The 18,541-nt window shown below is 44.6% G+C and overlaps 1 protein-coding gene across 2 annotated transcripts in view; it reads left to right on the top strand.

The window, feature by feature from the left end:
* LOC110526966 (transcription initiation factor TFIID subunit 4) overlaps positions 1-17,660 on the top strand; it is a 108,606-nt gene extending 90,946 nt beyond the window's left edge. Inside the window, exon 14 of one of the 2 annotated variants that reach the window (XM_036980974.2) lies at positions 12,780-17,660. In XM_036980974.2, coding sequence (XP_036836869.2) covers positions 12,780-12,950 — 171 coding nt within the window. In that variant the 3' untranslated portion in view covers positions 12,951-17,660. The remainder of the gene's footprint in view (positions 1-12,779) is intronic. The other variant, XM_090238867.1, reaches the window with a different exon arrangement.
* Positions 17,661-18,541: the final 881 nt, after the last annotated feature.

Below are 18,541 nucleotides of genomic sequence, written 5' to 3'. Positions count from 1 at the left end.
CAGGAGAAATCTGTTGAGAGAAATTAAGGTTCCTGAGGACGTGAAGAAGGCTTGGGGGAGTCCCAATAACTGAAGACAAACAGGGAGCTGCACATCTCTTCTTAACCTTTGACCCTGTGGGTGTCTCTCCTAATTGGGCCGAATGGAGCCTAGACTCATCCCCTAATCACCTACAGTATGCTTCTCATACTCTCTAGTACTGTTGACTTTTTTCCACCTAGTCCCACAAAGCTGAGCACCATGTCAAGAAAATAACGATTTTTAAATTAGATGTAAAATGTGCAGTAAATGTCCCAGGTTTGACAACCCCTTTCAATATGACACCCAGCCTTGGGTAGGTAGGTCAAACATGCACATGGAGTTGCTCTTTAGAATTAAACTCGTCAAGTTTCAGTTGGTTCTTTCTGGGGCATCTATATAAAACATGAAGATCATCTCTGTCTGTCCCCTGCAGACCCAGGATGTTAATCAGAGCTGCTCTTCAGACGTAACCTACTCCCCCTGCCTTTAATGACACACTGTAGCTACACGCTTTATACACGCTTTACATCAGGTGGGGATTGGTGACAGGAGCAGTACAGGGACAGAGCGTACGACGGCTAAGGCGATAGTTTGCAAAAAAGGACCCATTTATTTGAGATCAAGGACCTGTTTAGAGTCTGAACCTCCACTGGAAAACTCCTCTCTAATATCTCAGTGATCTGCATAAGCAGTCCCTTGGTGCACTGGGTTACATTACATGTTCCTTGGAAGTGAAAAGTGTCGCTTCTCGTATGTGGTTTTATGGGAAAACACTGACAGTTCTGGGTAGATGGGTAGAGTGTGGTGCTCTGGGATCTACTTGTGTGCCTATAGTTTGCCTCCCATTACCCTGTGAAGTCAGGATCTATTAGTACCACAGTACGATGCTCTATAGTTCTCTAATGTTGGCTACCATTACGCTAGCCTACTTTGTTCTCCCCAATTAGGCCATTTCTGTCTGGGATGTGTTCAGTAATGTGTTCAGTATCTGGTCATCCTTTACTCTTTCCTGAGTAGCTTCTTTATTTCTGTTTGCTGGTTCCTGTCCCTCCCTGTCCAAGTTTAGGAGTGAGTCACTTCAACAAAGAGTTGTACCACAGCCCTCATTGGCATCTTTCTTAAAGGCCCAATGCAGCTGTTTTTATATCAATATCAAAACATGTCTGGGTAACAATGAACTACCACACTGTTATTGTTTACCTTAAAATTGAAACAAAATAAATAGCTTTTTAGCCACAAACAAGAATTTTGCTAGGACCGTCTGGGAGTGGTCTGAGTGGGGAGGGGAACACTTAAAACTAGCTGTTATTGGCAAAGAAGTTTGGAACTGTCTTTCTTATTGGTCTATTAATCAATTTACAGCATGGTGATGTCATCAGGCAAGCCGAAACTCCCGCTCTGTGTAGATTATATTTTCAACCAGCAACTATCAGGAAATAACAATGATCACTTTTTTTCACTCTTTCACAGTGTTAGTTTCATCAGCTGTTGTACAATATAATATAAAATACAGGAACAACTGAATTTTCACTACACCGGGCCTTTAAAAGTAGCTAACCATCAGTTGAAAAACACCCCGACCAGTGCCTTGGTTATTAACTCAGTCACCACCCACTCATTCAACTTGAATTAAACATTTAAAACCACAAGAAATGACACTGCCACACCATTTCAAGTGTGTAAAAACCAACAAGGGCTCATTAGCAGAGTACTTCTGAAGACAAGCATTCTGACTTGAGACTCATTACACTTTCCCCATTTTAACTCTAATTGGGTTCATTTTATATATGAAACGCTCTGAATATTTAATGCAGAAAAAGTTTGGCACAACTGATACTTACTGAACAGCAGTTCTGAAGATACTTGCCCTGATAAATTGCCCAGGTTATCAAGCATGTAGAGTACAGTATTGTCCTATTAGTAGTATGTTGTACTGCTCGAGATAGAACTTCAGAATGGGTTGCTAGGATGGTGCTTCCATGTTCAACAGTCTAATAGTCTTATTGTTTAGATGTCCATGTGTTTTAATGTTACAAGACAAAGACATTTCATGTTGGGTCTAATCGATTTGATTTAGGTAATAACAGCTCTGTTGTTGTACCACTGGCAAACAATAGACCATCAACCCCACAATGTTATTACCAACTTTAACATCGGGAATATAACCTACTTAATATATTGCAGTCTCTTAATTTGGTAAGATAGTCAGATAGTCCAGCTAAGAGCGTTGCAATTAAACATATTAAAAAATATGTAGTTTCTGCCATCTCCGACTCGCTCCTCAACAAAATCTTTTGTTTCTCTGAGGTTGGAAAATAAAAAACACCCCAGAATCTGTTTCCAGGCACGGAAGTTTGAAGTTCTTTGTTTGGAAGGAAGGTTCCGGGTGCTGCACACTGTTTAGCTTGGTGACCCTGTGACTGTCTTCTGAGGAGTTGTATGAGCAGCCCTCCAGAATACTGCTTCAGGTTCAGCTTTCATCTTAGCAGTAACCTGTGGACTTTGAAACTCAAGGCGATGGAATTGCAGCTTTGTCAGTACACTACTAATTAGAAAATTCCTAACCTAAAGCAAGATGTTTTAATTATGTGTTGTGTCAACGAGTTTGCAGATTTAATCCATGGTTGGTACACACTCAAGTGTACCACGAACTGTGTTGTTGTACTCACACCGTAAATCAACTGTTAGGGATTTGTTTTAAGGCTCTTTTTCCCTTTCCCTCTATCTGCCCCTATAACCTTCTGCCTTCTCATCCTCCATGTTTGTTTTAAGGCTCTTTTTCCCTTTCCCTCTATCTGCGCCTATAACCTTCTGCCTTCTCATCCTCCATGTTTGTTTTAAGGCTCTTTTTCCCTTTCCCTCTATCTGCCCCTATAACCTTCTGCCTTCTCATCCTCCATGTTTGTTTTAAGGCTCTTTTTCCCTTTCCCTCTATCTGCCCCTATAACCTTCTGCCTTCTCATCCTCCATGTTTATTTTAAGCCATCACATGCTTAAGTAGCCAAACTAGATGGTGAGTTAATGTGTTAGCTCGTGAAAAAGCTGTTCTGATTTGCGTTGGTTTGTGTTGTGTGTGAGGCTGAACAGTGTGACAGCTAGGCTATAGAGCTGTAGCTGGGTGTAGACTACAGCGCTGGTCTGTTGCTGTGAGTCAGTGTGAGGAAAGCCAGGAAAGGGTTAAACAGAAATTGAGCGGGGATGCTGGGGGCAGCAGTGCTGCAGAACATAGCAGTGTTCGTGCGAAGGCAAGTCATTTCCCGAAACACTGCAGACACATGGCCTGCGGCGCTCTGAAACCTTTGGAGACCAAAATGGCTTGCAGGAGTTAGAAGTAATAAGGTGTTTTTTTGCCTCTTTCTCCTTGACTGAAATTCTGCACGGTTGCTATGCATTATTGCCATGGAGCTGGGTAGCAGTTTTTATGTTTTATGTGGGTATTAAGATGCTCTGCAACTGGCATGTCTTTGGTATATTTGTTGTTCTTTAGTGGAGAACCAAATGGAAGTTGTTTGTTTTGAAAGTAATTCCTACATATTTTTATCATGATCAGAATGCCAGACCTGACTATTTTTCTCTCGTATTTGTTCAGTTTTTCCTTTTTTGTAATCTTTTCAAGGACAAAGGGAAAATATGAGACCCTTTTTAGATTAAAATGACTATATTTACCTTACATGGTTGAGCATTCCCTCTCTCTCTCTCTCTCTCTCTCTCTCTCTCTCTCTCTCTGTCTCTCTGTCTCTCTGTCTCTGTTTCATGATCATTGTAATAGTGCTTTCCTTTCTGGTGTATGGTTTCCTACAGAGTAGGACCTCTCTGAGCCCTGACCCTCCACAAGATCAGATAAAGGGCAATCTGTGTACGAGTCTGAACATAAACCTGCAGTATTAGTCCAGTCTTCCTCTGTCCTCTCTCCCATCCTGACCCCCTGATTACCAGCAGACTGAACCAAAGCCTTTTCATCCCCTCCCCTGGTTCTGTTAATCTTGGCTTGCCTTCTCTTCGTGGTTCAAAGAGTGGCTCCGGCATATAATCTGGTGTATGGTACATCTGTAAATTATTATTCTAATTCTTTATACGTTTATTAGAGCTGAATAAACTCCACATCAAATACATCACTTGGGCGATGTCAAAAGGCCTGGGGCAAATCAGCCGACATCTGTTAACTCTTTCAAAATGGCCTCATCCTGCATGTCTGTGGGCGTATTGGGGAGAGGGAGAGAAAGAAAGAGAGAGAGCGAAAGAAAGAGGGACAGAGGGAGAGAGAGTAATGGGCACAGAGAAAAGAGGGAGAGAGAGGGAGAAGGAAATGGAGGGGGAGGGAGTAAGAGAGGGAGAGAAAGAGAGAGAGGGGCTCTGTTGCTGATTAATGGCTGCCGTAGGAGAGAGGGAGAGGCAGTTGGGCAGACGGAGAGTGCAGACCGAGCGTGGAGAGAGAGGGACTGCACTCCCACGGCTGGGCTACACACTATAAACAGAACTGAGGGAGGGAGGGAAGAGAGGAGGAGCGGAGCGTTCCCTGGATGAAATGCAGCGTGGAGGTGAACATGTGGGAAAGCTTTGTGTTCCTGGCACACAGTCAGTCAGTCGGTACGGTGGTGATGGGAGGGCCTTTCCTAACTTCACAGAGCAGGGCGGCGGGTCGGGCTCTTTGACTAAGAGGGACTAACACACTCACTAACCCTTTCACCAGCGTCTGACCACTGGTCCCCCATTACATGTTCCCAGTTGCACAGCCGGTCTGCCACAGTCATGACTGTTGTACTGTTAATGTCTGGTTGTGCCTTGTCACAAGAACTCCTGGTTTAGCTTGTCAATAAAGAGGTTTCGTTGTAAGTCTGTTTGTAAGTCAGAGATTCCATTTTTTTGCCGTGAGTTTCAGGCTTTATAAACATGTGGAAAGGGAGGGTTTAACATGTAAGTTGTAGGTTAATATGTACATACAGCCCACATAGCCAAGCTATTTCTTGACCTTACAGATTTTTTCCCAGAATGTGAAACACACACATTAGATGACTTTCCCATGTTGGAGAAATTGTGCAGACTGCTGTGTGCATATGCACTTTTGTCTGTCTGTGTGTGTACGCGTGTCTGCATCCTCCTCTCCTCCCAGACCTCTGTCTGCAGCCTCCTCTCGTCCCACCCCCTGTCTGCAGCCACCTCTCTTCCCAGCCCCTGTCTGCAGCCTCCTCTCTTCCCACCCCCTGTCTGCAGCCTCCTGTCTTCCCACCCCCTGTCTGCAGCCTCCTCTCCTCCCAGCCCCCTGTCTGCAGCCTCCTCTCCTCCCAGCCCCCTGTCTGCAGTCTCCTCTCCTCCCAGCCCCCTGTCTGCAGGCTCCTCTCTTCCTACCCCCTGTCTGCAGCCTCCTCTTTTCCCACCCCCTGTCTGCAGCCTCCTCTTTTCCCAGCCCCCTGTCTGCAGCCTCCTCTCCTCCCAGCCCCCTGTCTGCAGCCTCCTCTCTTCCCACCCCCTGTCTGCTGCCTCCTCTCCTCCCAGCCCCCTGTCTGCAGCCTCCTCTCTTCCCAGCCCCCTGTCTGCAGCCTCCTCTCTTCCCAGCCCCCTGTCTGCAGCCTCCTCTCTTCCCAGCCCCCTGTCTGCAGCCTCCTCTCTTCCCAGCCCCCTGTCTGCAGCCTCTTCTCTTCCCAGCCCCCTGTCTGCAGCCTCCTCTTTTCCCAGCCCCCTGTCTGCAGCCTCCTCTTTTCCCAGCCCCTGTCTGCAGCCTCCTCTTCTCTCTACATAGTGCTGATCCAGCAGTATTGGCTCTGCTGGGCCAACCAATCCAAACCTCTGTGCTGTGTAGAGCTGTGTGTATGCCAGGAAAAGTGGGCCATTAACCCTCAGCCCGAAGGTGTGACCTGAGCCAAATCCAATATTGGCTCCAGCATCAAAGCCCGGTGCCACTCAAGTTCAAAGCTGCTGATCAGCAGAAAGACCCTAAACAATAAAGGACCAAATGCTAATTCCTAAGACACCTAGGAGCTTCAACACCACTAGACAATTAGCCAGGAGAGGAGAGGAGAGAGAGAAGGAGAGAGAAAACATACATTATTAATCAAAAGTAAATTTAGCAAAGTGGGGACTAATCTTGGCCCTCTCTGCACCCAAGGTTGAACAGTAGATTAGGGAAGATAGAAAATATTGAAGGTAGACTGACCTGAGCTCACCATTTCCTTACTGTGGAAGAAAGAAATCTTCCCTTTATGGTATAGATACTATCCTATAGTAATGAGTGAGTAACACAGCAGTGTATGGAGGACAAATATCTAAATGAGGGTAAGCATCCTCTTGCTGTCTTCCTGATCAGTTTGTGTGCTGAAATATGTAGGCGCCATAATAATACTGAGTGTACACTATGCACATCATGTCAGTTGTGTCGTTGTGTGTTTCTGCATGTACATGCACACCCACGCTCCCTGGTCTCTCCCAGCCAGTGTGTCTATCCAATTGGCACACTGTCATGTTAGAGTATGGAGGTGAGGAGGTAAGGGCTGTAGCCAGTGTTAACGGACAGGGGCCCTTCTCTAGAGTATCCAGTCTATAGTCACCTCTCCTCTCAGCCCCCTGTCCTCTCCTCAGGTTCTCCACAGCTCTGTCTGTCTGTGTGTCTCAGGGCACCAAACAACTGGAACGTCTGAAAGGATGTATCGAGGTATCCCTGTGTGTGTTGCAGGATGGATATGTCATGTGACATAATGCCTCGCAGCACCCATCACAGATAAAATGACAGATGCTGCTTTTTGCCTCGTGGATCTTTCTCAGCAGCAAAGACGAACTCTCTCTGTCTGTCTCCCTCTCTTTCTCTCTCTATCTCTCTCCACGGTGACCTTACGAAGCGTGCCATTCTGCCGTTCATTTAATGTCAGACACCATTGCTATATAATTGCTGTTTGACGGGAAAAGCGTGGTGTTTTGACTTCTCGCCTCTCCTTATATCTGACACTCAGCCATCTGCTTTGTTTTGTGTTTGTGAGTGTATTTTCCTATTTTCCCCCTTAACATGAGTCAACATGCTTTTGTAAGAGGGATTGGTCTCCATAGATACAGACAACAACAGACCGTGTGTTTGGGTTGCTGGCAGGTTGCAGAGGCTTATTAAGATGAGGGGAGGAGGAAGAGGCTGCCTGCGACGCTGCTGCGTTAGCTAAGTGAAATCAGCTTGGCTTGCTGGCAGCCGACTGACCTTTCTCCCTGTATTTGGATCACTTACCCAGGCTGAGGCTCGCCATGAACTGGGTACCCACAGGAGATGAGTGAGGCATTCTGGGAGCTCCAGACCACAAGGCTAGGGGGCTAGTAGTGATGTCCAGGGCTACTGCCCATCCCCACCTTCCTCCTCACCCCTCCACGCCACACGCCGGCGGCCACCCACCCCGTCTGTCCAGGTGGATGGATGGCTTTGATTGGTGGAGTGTGTTGCTGTGTCGCAGGGCGGTGGGGTGAGTGGCAGTAATTGGCATGGCAGCGGGCAGGCCCATCTTTCACGTGTGGTCAGTCGTGATTGGCCTGATGAGCCAGGCAGGGTGAGGGTAGGGGCGCTCCTTCCCAGTGAGGACCCTGGGGACGGAGGAGACAGACGGAGGCCTGTCCCGTGTGCACCTCCACCCCGACTGGCCCTCCCGACTTGTCAACATCACTGACAGGAACAGATGTGTGGAGGGACAAATGGGAGGGACAAATGGAACTCTATTCCCTATATAGAGCACTACTTTTGACCAGAGCTCTGAGTACTATCGTGCACTCTATAGGGAATAACTTTTGACCAGAGCACTATAGTGCACTCGAAAAATAATAACGTTTGACCAGAGCTCTATGAGTACTATAGTGTACTCTGTAGGGAATAACTTTTGACCAGAGCTCTATGAGTACCATAGTGCACTCTATAGGGGAATAACCTTTAACCAGAGCTCTATGAGCACTATAGTGCACTCTATAGGGAACAACTTTTGACCTGAGCTCTATGAGCACTATAGTGTACTCTATAGGGAATAACTTTTGACCAGAGTGCTATAGTGCCCTCTATAGGGAATAACTTTTGACCAGAGCCCTATGGATACTTTAGTGCACTCTATAGGGAATAACTTTTGACCAGAGCCCTATGGATACTTTAGTGCACTCTATAGGGAATGAGGTTCTATTTGGGACGCAACCTAGAGACTACAGAGAGGCTGTGGCCACCCTTACTCCCCCACTGTCATGTATACAACGTCTATAGGGTGAGTTTGTACAACTGCTCTGTAGTCTTGGGTCCTGTAAATCCATACCTTTCATATGCTTGCAATTAGGCTCTGTCTATACAACTGTATGTTTATAGAGTGGGGCAATCAATGTAATTGTGGGAGGGTGTTATGGGGAGTTCCTAACGGAAATGGCTGTCTTATTTCTTTCTGACTGGGTTACAGTGGGTGAGTGGGCATTTTGGTGGATTTGCTACCTGATGTTTTTCATTTGGAAACGTAAACGGTTGTCTGTGATTTATATCAGGGTTCTGTATACACTCATTCTATATTTTATATTTTTTCGGTTCTTTGCATAGAATTGAATACAAACAAGGAGTTAGTTTCAGAATGGAAAAGTCAGCTCAGATCTGTGTCAGCTGATTTGTTTATCTAGATAAAATGTGTTCATTTCCAGGGCGATATAAAGAGCTATGAAGACAATTAAATATGAACAATGTCTTCCCCCTCAGTCTGAGTACATCAAGATTGTTTTCATGATCTTCACATCCTGCTAGTTTAAGTGCAAAGTAATGTTGTAAATTATTTCTTTGTACACTACAATGCACCTAAAGTTCTGGACTTTATTAGTGAATCAGCTTTGATCTCGTTCTCTTACTCTACAAGAGGGTTTTACTTTGTTAAAACTGAAGTAAGGGCTTGTAAGTAAGCATTTCACTGTAAGGTACACCTGTTGTCACGTTCTGACCTTAGTTCTTTTATTATGTCTTTGTTTTAGTATGGTCAGGGCGTGAGTTGGGTCGGTTGTCTATGTTGCTTTTTCTATGATTTGGGATTTCTGTGTTTGGCCTGGTATGGTTCTCAATCAGAGGCAGCTGTTTATCGTTGTCCCTGATTGAGAACCATATTTAGGTAGCCTGGTTTCACTTTTGAGTTGTAGGTGATTATTTTCTGTTTAGTGTGTGTTGCACCTGACGGAGCTGTTTCGTTTGTTCTCTTTTGTTACATTGTATTTAGTGTTCAGTTCAGTTTATTAATAGGATGAACAATTACCACGCTGCGCAATGGTCTGACATTTCTTACTCCTCGTCAGGGGAGGACGAAGACGAACGTTACAGAATCACCCACCACCAAAGGACCAGGCAGCGGGGTAACGGGCATCAGCAGCGATCTCAGGACTCCTGCACATGGGAGGAGATTCTGGACGGAAAGGACCCTGAGCACAGGCTGGAGAATATCGCCGCCCCAAGGCTGAGAGTGAGGCAGCGAAAGCCGAGAGGCGGTGGTATGAGGAGGCAGCACGGCAGCGCGGCTGGAAGCCCGAGAGGCAGCCCCAAAAATGTATTGGATTGGGGGGGGGGGGGGGGCACGCGGGGAGTGTGACGAAGTCAGGTAGGAGACCTGCGCCAACTCCCCGTGCTTACCGTGGAGAGAGGGACCGGGCAGGCACCGTGTTATGCGATACATAGCCACGCCTCGTATCGGCCGGCCTAGAGTGGGCATCGAGCCAGGTGCCATAAAGCCGGCTCAGCGCATCTGGACTCCAGTGCGTCTCCTCGGGCCAGGGTACATGGCACCAGCCTTACACATGGTGTCCCCGGTTCGCCAGCAAAGCCCAGTGTGGGCTATTCCACGTCGCCACACTGGCCTGGCTACGGGGAGCATTCAACCAGGTAAGGTTGGGCAGGCTCGGTGCTCAAGAGCTCCAGTGCGCCTTCACGGTCCGGTCTATCCGGTGCCACCTCCACGCACCAGCCCTCCGGTGGCAGCCCCCCGCACCAGGCTGTCTCTCCGTCTCCTTCCTACAGGTGCTCCCGCCTGCTCAGCGCTGTCAGAGTCTTCCCCCTGCCCTACGCTGCCAGAGTCTCCCGTCTGTCCTGATCTGCCAGAGTCTCCCGTCTGTCCTGAGCTGCCAGAGTCTCCCGTCTGTCCTGAGATGCCAGAGTCTCCCGTCTGTCCTGAGCTGTCAGAGTCGCCGTCTGTCCTGAGCCGCCAGAGTCGCCCGTCTGTCCTGAGCCGCAAGAGTCGCCCGTCTGTCCTGAGCCGCAAGAGTCGCCCGTCTGTCCTGAGCCGCCAGAGTCGCCCGTCTGTCCTGAGCCGCCAGAGTCGCCCGTCGCCCGTCTGTCCTGAGCCGCCAGAGTCGCCCGTCTGTCCTGAGCCGCCAGAGTCGCCCGTCTGTCCTGAGCCGCCAGAGTCGCCCGTCTGTCCTGAGACGCCAGAGTCGCCCGTCTGTCCTGAGCCGCCAGAGCCACCAGTCATCCAGGAGCTGCCAGAGCCGCCAGTCATCCAGGAGCTGCCAGAGCCGCCAGTCAGCCAGGAGCTGCCAGAGCCGCCAGTCAGCCAGGAGCTGCCAGAGCCGTCAGTCAGCCAGGAGCTGCCAGAGCCGTCAGTCAGCCAGGAGCTGCCAGAGCCGTTAGTCAGCCAGAGCTGCCAGAGCCGTCCGTTAGCCAGGAGCTGCCAGAGTCGCCCGTCTGTCCTGAGCTGCCAGAGTCGCCAGTCATCCAGAAGCTGCCAGAGCCGCCAGTGAGCCAGGAGCTGACAGAGCCACCAGTGAGCCAGGAGCTGCCAGAGCCGTCAGTCAGCCAGGAGCTGCCAGAGCCGTCCGTTAGCCAGGAGCTGCCAGAATCGCCTGTCACGCCGGCGCTGCCAGAATCGCCCTTCACTCCGGTGCTGCCGGAATCTCCCACCCGTCCGGTGCTGCCGGAATCTCCCACCCGTCCGGTGCTGCCGGAATCTCCCACCCGTCCGGTGCTCCCTGAATCTCCTGTCCATTTGGGACACGTGGCTTGGGTCCCCAGTCCGAGGTCGGTGGCGAGGGTTGCCGCGTTAAATAATTCACTGTATCACAATTCCAGTGTGTCAGAAGTTTACATACACAAAGTTGACTGTGCCTTTAAACAGCTTGGAAAATTCCAGAAAATTATGTCATGGCATTAGAAGCTTCTGATAGGCTAATTTACATAATTTGAGTCAATTGGAGGTGTATCTGTGGATGAATGTCAAGGGCTAACTTCAAACTCAGTGCCTCTTTGCTTGACAACTTGGGAAAATCAAAAGAATTCAGCCAAGACCTCAGAATAACAATTGTAGACTTCCACAAGTCTGGTTCATCCTTGGGAGCAATTTCCAAACGCCTGAAGGTACCACGTTCATCTGTACAAACAATAGTACGCAAGTAAAAACACCATGGGGCCACGCAGCCGTCATACCGCTCAGGAAGGAGACGCATTCTGTCTGCTTGAGATGAACGTACTTTGGTGCGAAAAGTGCAAATCAGTCCCAGAACAACAGCAAATGACCTTGTGAAGATACTGGAGGAAACGGCTACAAAAGCCTCTATATCCACAGTGAAACAAGTCCTATATCGACATAACCTGAAAGGCCGCTCAGCAAGGAAGAAGCCACTGCTCCAAAACCGCCATAAAAAGCCAGACTACGGTTTGCAACTAACTGCACATGGGGACAAAGATTGTACTTTTTGTGGAAATATGAAACGAAAATTGAACTGTTTGTCCATAATTACCATTGTTATGTTTGGAGGAAAAAGGGGGAGGTTGCAAGCCGAAGAACACCATCCCAACCGTGAAGCACGGGGGTGGCAGCATCATGTTGTGGGGGTGTTTTGCTGCAGGAGGGACTGGTGCACTTCACAAAATAGAAGCAACATCTCAAGACATCAGTCAGGAAGTTAAAGCTTGGTTGCAAATGGTTCTTCCAAGTGGACAATGACCCCAAACATACTTCCAAATTTGTGGCAGAATGGCTTAAGGACAACAAAGTCAAGGTATTGGAGTGGCCATCGCAAAGCCCTGACCTCATCCTATAGAACATTTGTGGGCAGAACTGAAAAGGTGTGTGTGAGCGAGGAGGCCTACAAACCTGACTCAGTTACACCAGCTCTGTCAGGAGGAATGGGCCAAAATTCACCCAACTTATTGTGGGATGCTTGTGGAAGGCTACCTGAAGTGTTTGACCCAAGTTCAACAATTTAAAGGCAGCACTACCAAATACTAATTGAGTGGATTGAAACTTCTGATCCACTGGGAATGTGCTGAAACAAATAATTGTCTCTACTATTATTCTGACATTTCACATTCTTAAAATAAAGTGGTGATCCTAACTGACCTAAGACAGGGAATTTTTACTAGAATTAAATGTTAGAAATTGTGAAAAACTGAGTTTAAATGTATTTGGCTAAGGTGTAATGTAAACTACAGACTTCAACACGTTGGGTGACTTAGACACAGAGGAGTGAAGGCGTTCACAGTATTGAAAGCCTTGTCATGATTGGATGATATTGATGTTAGTGATCTGTTGTCCCTTACTTACTTTACCTTCCCCTCTATCTGTCTCGTCTCTCTGTCTTTTCTCTCTGTCTCGTCTCTCTGTCTTTTCTCTCTGTCTCGTCTCTCTGTCTGTTTGAGTGCCAACTCAAACATTTTGAACTTGAATTGGTTATTTAATTCTTACCAGCCACCTACAGCCGCTAGCCTTGGAGCACATGATGTTCATGATGTTGGTGTACATTATGTTGAAATGGATATGTTATCCCAGGACTCACCCCCTGTCCTCTCTCTCTCTCCCCAGGTATCAGGCAGCTCGGTGGGGTCGCCGGGCGCTGCCTCCTCCCCCTCCACGTCGTCACAGCGGCAACGTCAACGCATCACCCGCGTCAATCTCAGGGACTTCATCTTCTACATGGAGCAGGAGAGAGAGACAGCCCACTCACTTCTGCTCTACCGGGCTCTGCTCAAGTAACACCCTCTCCCTCCCAGCACCCTCCTCTCTCTTCCTTACCATCTCCTTCTACCCCTGCAATGTGCCTTCAATCGGGTCAGATGTTTCAGCTCAGTGTCTGTTGTGATGTTGATATTAACGTACCTTTTGATATAAAGGCGAGAGAAAAAACTCACCAAAATATATTGTATGTGTCTTTATCTGTTTTAGCTTCATGATAAATACACTGAGTACCAAACATTAAGAACACCTTCCTAATATTTCCCTTTTGCCTTTTGCCCCCAGAACAGCCTCAGTTCGTAGGGGCATTGACTCTACAAGGTGTCGAAAGTGTTCGACAGGGATGCTAGCCCATGTTGACTCCAATGCCTCCCACAGTTGTCAAGTTAGCTGGATGTCCTTTGGGTGGTGGACCATTCTTGATACACACGGGAAACTGTTGAGCGTGAAAAACCAAGCAGTGTTGCAGTTCTTGACACAAACCGCTGCGTCTGGCACCTACTGCCATACCCCATTCAAAGGCACTTAAATATTTTGTCTTGATCATTCACCCTCTGAATGGCACACGTATGCAATCCATGTCTCAGAAATCCTTCTTTAACCTGTCTCCTCCCCTTCATCTAAACTGATTCAAGTGGATTTAACAGGTGACATCAATAAGGGATCATAGCTTTCACCTTCATTCTCCTGGTCAGTCTATGTCATGGAAAGAGCAGGTGTCCTTAATGTTTTGTACACTCAGTGTTTATGTATTTAGAGTGTTGAATTTAAGGCCATGGTGATGCAAACTCCTTGGGTATTATTGGGACTGGGTTTTTAAGGAGAAATGGGGTTTTGTGTCTAAGGACCTGAGCCAGTACTTTTTCCATGTCAGTTGTAAATTTGATGTCCCAGGCGAAATACTCAATGAACCATCTCAAAGTGATTTTCTTTAAAAGAATCCTATTCTGAACTTAATACAGTCTACAATATTCTCTAGAATGTATTTGTTGAAGAAAGTTCAGTGAATATGGTCACACAAAACTAACAAGTCATAGAGTGGTCTGATTCTTTATACCAGAAACTTATCCGAGCAGCTTTTTGGAAAGTTTATCTTCAGAAAATGGATTACAGCAGAACAGAAATTGAGCTCTTTAAATGTAAATAGTCATTTTGAATACTTTTGAACAGCATGTATGATATTCTTACCACATGTAATGTTAATGACTCAATACTGAGATATTCTGTAAAATCATGTGCATTGAAATTTGTTATGAATTAGAATGTTATTTTTTTGGGATCCCCATTAGCTGACACCATGACGACAGCTAGTCTACCTGGGGTCCGACATAAAACGAAAAAGACATTACAGACAAAAATACTTTATCATTTACATACAGTACACTTAAAAAAACATGAACAAATGTAAAATACCTGAAAGGTAACATTTAACTGTCAATAAGCAAATTGTATTCTTTGTATTCTTTCACTTTATAAACTTTATTTCAATACAATGCAGATAGTCTTATCCAATCCAACAGGTCAATAATCTAACAATGGTCAGAGTTACCACAGTCCACCAATATGGTGGATTCTGGCCAGTCACCCTCATTGGGCAAGGCACAGTAGTCTCTCTCTGTACCCAAATTTATGGAGAGATTTTTTTTTTCTAGATGTCCCAGTAGAATTTAGATGTTGGCCATCTGTCTCATTGTGTGTGCCCATTTCCACAATACTTTAGGTTGTCTGAAGAACTTATTCTGTGAAGCCAGGTCCATACCCTCAGCAGACGCCCAGAGTGCAGTATGGTCGTTCGACAAGCAGCTCCCATCGTAGGGTTTCCTCTGTTTCACTTCAAGACTATTAACAACACATATCAGACGTGTGAGCAGCTGGACAGTTGTTGAAGTACAGTTTTGAGAATTCTTCCTAAGCCTAATATTGACATTGCAATGTTTTTAGAGTTGTATGTTTTTATGTTCTCTCTAGAACGAGAGGTGGGAGGCGACTGCCTCTCTGTCAGTAGCTATAGATCCTTGTCATTAGGGTCCAACTCTGCAAGGCCTCAGTGTTGTCACCTGTTTCTGACCATCCTCTTATTAACATGGCCTTTCTCTTATTGGTTGGTTTTGAATAGCCTAGCCTCTATGCAGCTTGTCTTGTGTCGCTTTGTCATTTATTTGTTGAATGGGCAACATTTGAAATTAATGTTCATTGAAGTTATTTCTAACAGCACTATTATATACAGTTTTTTTATTACTTATACAATGAGAAAAAAAACAGAACGCTGTGTTACTAATGTATAGAAAGAAATAGTTCCTGTCTTTTAAGCATCAAACAGTATTGTCAGTTGGTGTTGAAAGGGAAACGTAGTCTTTTAAGCATCAAACAGTATTGTCAGTTGGTGTTGAAAGGGAAACGTAGTCTTTTAAGCATCAAACAGTATTGTCAGTTGGTGTTGAAAGGGAAACGTAGTCTCTTAAGCATCAAACAGTATTGTCAGTTGGTGTTGAAAGGGAAACGTAGTCTTTTAAACATCAAACAGTATTGTCAGTTGGTGTTGAAAGGGAAACGTAGTCTCTTAAACATCAAACAGTATTGTCAGTTGGTGTTGAAAGGGAAACGTAGTCTTTTAAGCATCAAACAGTATTGTCAGTTGGTGTTGAAAGGGAAACGTAGTCTCTTAAACATCAAACAGTATTGTCAGTTGGTGTTGAAAGGGAAACGTAGTCTCTTAAACATCAAACAGTATTGTCAGTTGGTGTTGAAAGGGAAACGTAGTCTTTTAAGCATCAAACAGTATTGTCAGTTGGTGTTGAAAGGGAAACGTAGTCTCTTAAGCATCAAACAGTATTGTCAGTTGGTGTTGAAAGGGAAACGTAGTCTTTTAAGCATCAAACAGTATTGTCAGTTGGTGTTGAAAGGGAAACGTAGTCTTTTAAGCATCAAACAGTATTGTCAGTTGGTGTTGAAAGGGAAACGTAGTCTCTTAAACATCAAACAGTATTGTCAGTTGGTGTTGAAAGGGAAACGTAGTCTCTTAAGCATCAAACAGTATTGTCAGTTGGTGTTGAAAGGGAAACGTAGTCTTTTAAGCATCAAACAGTATTGTCAGTTGGTGTTGAAAGGGAAACGTAGTCTCTTAAACATCAAACAGTATTGTCAGTTGGTGTTGAAAGGGAAACGTAGTCTTTTAAGCATCAAACAGTACTGTCAGTTGGTGTTGAAAGGGAAACGTAGTCTTTTAAACATCAAACAGTATTGTCAGTTGGTGTTGAAAGGGAAACGTAGTCTCTTAAACATCAAACAGTATTGTCAGTTGGTGTTGAAAGGGAAACGTAGTCTTTTAAACATCAAACAGTATTGTCAGTTGGTGTTGAAAGGGAAACGTAGTCTTTTAAACATCAAACAGTATTGTCAGTTGGTGTTGAAAGGGAAACGTAGTCTCTTAAACATCAAACAGTATTGTCAGTTGGTGTTGAAAGGGAAACGTAGTCTTTTAAACATCAAACAGTATTGTCAGTTGGTGTTGAAAGGGAAACGTAGTCTTTTAAACATCAAACAGTATTGTCAGTTGGTGTTGAAAGGGAACCGTAGTCTTTTAAGCATCAAACAGTATTGTCAGTTGGTGTTGAAAGGGAAACGTAGTCTTTTAAACATCAAACAGTATTGTCAGTTGGTGTTGAAAGGGAAACGTAGTCTCTTAAACATCAAACAGTATTGTCAGTTGGTGTTGAAAGGGAAACGTAGTCTTTTAAACATCAAACAGTATTGTCAGTTGGTGTTGAAAGGGAAACGTAGTCTTTTAAACATCAAACAGTATTGTCAGTTGGTGTTGAAAGGGAACCGTAGTCTTTTAAGCATCAAACAGTATTGTCAGTTGGTGTTGAAAGGGAAACGTAGTCTTTTAAACATCAAACAGTATTGTCAGTTGGTGTTGAAAGGGAAACGTAGTCTCTTAAGCATCAAACAGTATTGTCAGTTGATGTTGAAAGGGAAACGTAGTCTTTTAAACATCAAACAGTATTGTCAGTTGGTGTTGAAAGGGAAACGTAGTCTTTTAAACATCAAACAGTATTGTCAGTTGGTGTTGAAAGGGAAACGTAGTCTTTTAAGCATCAAACAGTATTGTCAGTTGGTGTTGAAAGGGAAACGTAGTCTTTTAAGCATCAAACAGTATTGTCAGTTGGTGTTGAAAGGGAAACGTAGTCTTTTAAGCATCAAACAGTATTGTCAGTTGGTGTTGAAAGGGAAACGTAGTCTTTTAAGCATCAAACAGTATTGTCAGTTGGTGTTGAAAGGGATACTTATTTTTGAACTATTTATATATTTTTCTTTTGAGTTCTTTTTTCATTGGCATTTCATTTGCCACATTTTAGGCAATGCAATTTTATCTCACAAGTACTTATAGTTGAAAAAATTGAAGTTTAAAAGCACAAAAATACCTATTTGTTCAGTGGTTATTAATATTTTAATAATTATTTGTATGATTTCTGATAAATTAACAGGAGAACATTTCTACTACTTCAGCTTTTTAGCCAAAATATAAGGATTACTGATGTACCCAGTTGGAAGATGTTTTAATGTATGGATAATTTGTAAATATTGTTTACAGGACCATGTGTTTATTAGGACTATGTTATTTTTGGTAAACTCTGTACATATCCTGAAAATTTCCTGTTTGTGTGAAAAACATACTTATGTATTTGTACCTATTTTGTAAAGGAATAAATAAACTGTTTACTAAACTAAGCAGACACAGACTTTTGTGATTTGAGTACAATTTCTTTGAATATCCATAATATCCATATCCATCTGTAATATGTTTAGTTACACTTGATACCATACAGTACAGTTCTGTAGTTTTGCAGAGCAGCTGGATTTGGTAGTATAGCTTTATTAAAGTACTGTACTTAAATTGTGTAGCTGTAGCTTAAGTGTTGTAATTACTGTACTATAAAACAGGTTAGTATGTTAGCTATGCATAGTAATCAGTTTCTCTTAATGATTTAAATCTAACCACAAAATCAACAGTGATGTTTTTAAAAGACAGTTAGTTGTACCCAAACTGAAATTGACTAATGAAACCAACTTCATATCCATTTACTAGCATTACACATGCTAAATACAACTTCATATCAATTTACTAGCATTACACATGCTAAGTACAACTTCATATCCATTTACTAGCATTACACATGCTAAGTACAACTTCATATCCATTTACTAGCATTACACATGCTAAGTACAACTTCATATCCATTTACTAGCATTACACATGCTAAGTACAACTTCATATCCATTTACTAGCATTACACATGCTAAGTACAAATTGAGTTAAGTACCAGTGTTAGAGACCAAGAAGAAGTCCCCTCCGGATTCTACTGCTAATTAAGCAGCAGCATTTTGAAAAGACCAAAACGTTTAACTCGGTGCAAAACCCAGGGATTTGGGAGCAGATTCTGGTGTTTGTTGTCCAGATGCAGGGATTTGGGAGCAGATTCTGGTGTTTGTTGTCCAGATGCAGGGATTTGGGAGCAGATTCTGGTGTTTGTTGTCCAGATGCAGGGATTTGGGAGCAGATTCTGGTGTTTGTTGTCCAGATGCAGGGATTTGGGAGCAGATTCTGGTGT

This window comes from Oncorhynchus mykiss, chromosome 6 (assembly GCF_057628025.1).
Source record: "Oncorhynchus mykiss isolate SJ-2025 chromosome 6, ASM5762802v1, whole genome shotgun sequence".
In the NCBI taxonomy this organism is placed as follows: Eukaryota; Metazoa; Chordata; class Actinopteri; order Salmoniformes; family Salmonidae; genus Oncorhynchus; species Oncorhynchus mykiss.
This window is presented reverse-complemented; position numbering and strand designations above follow the sequence as displayed.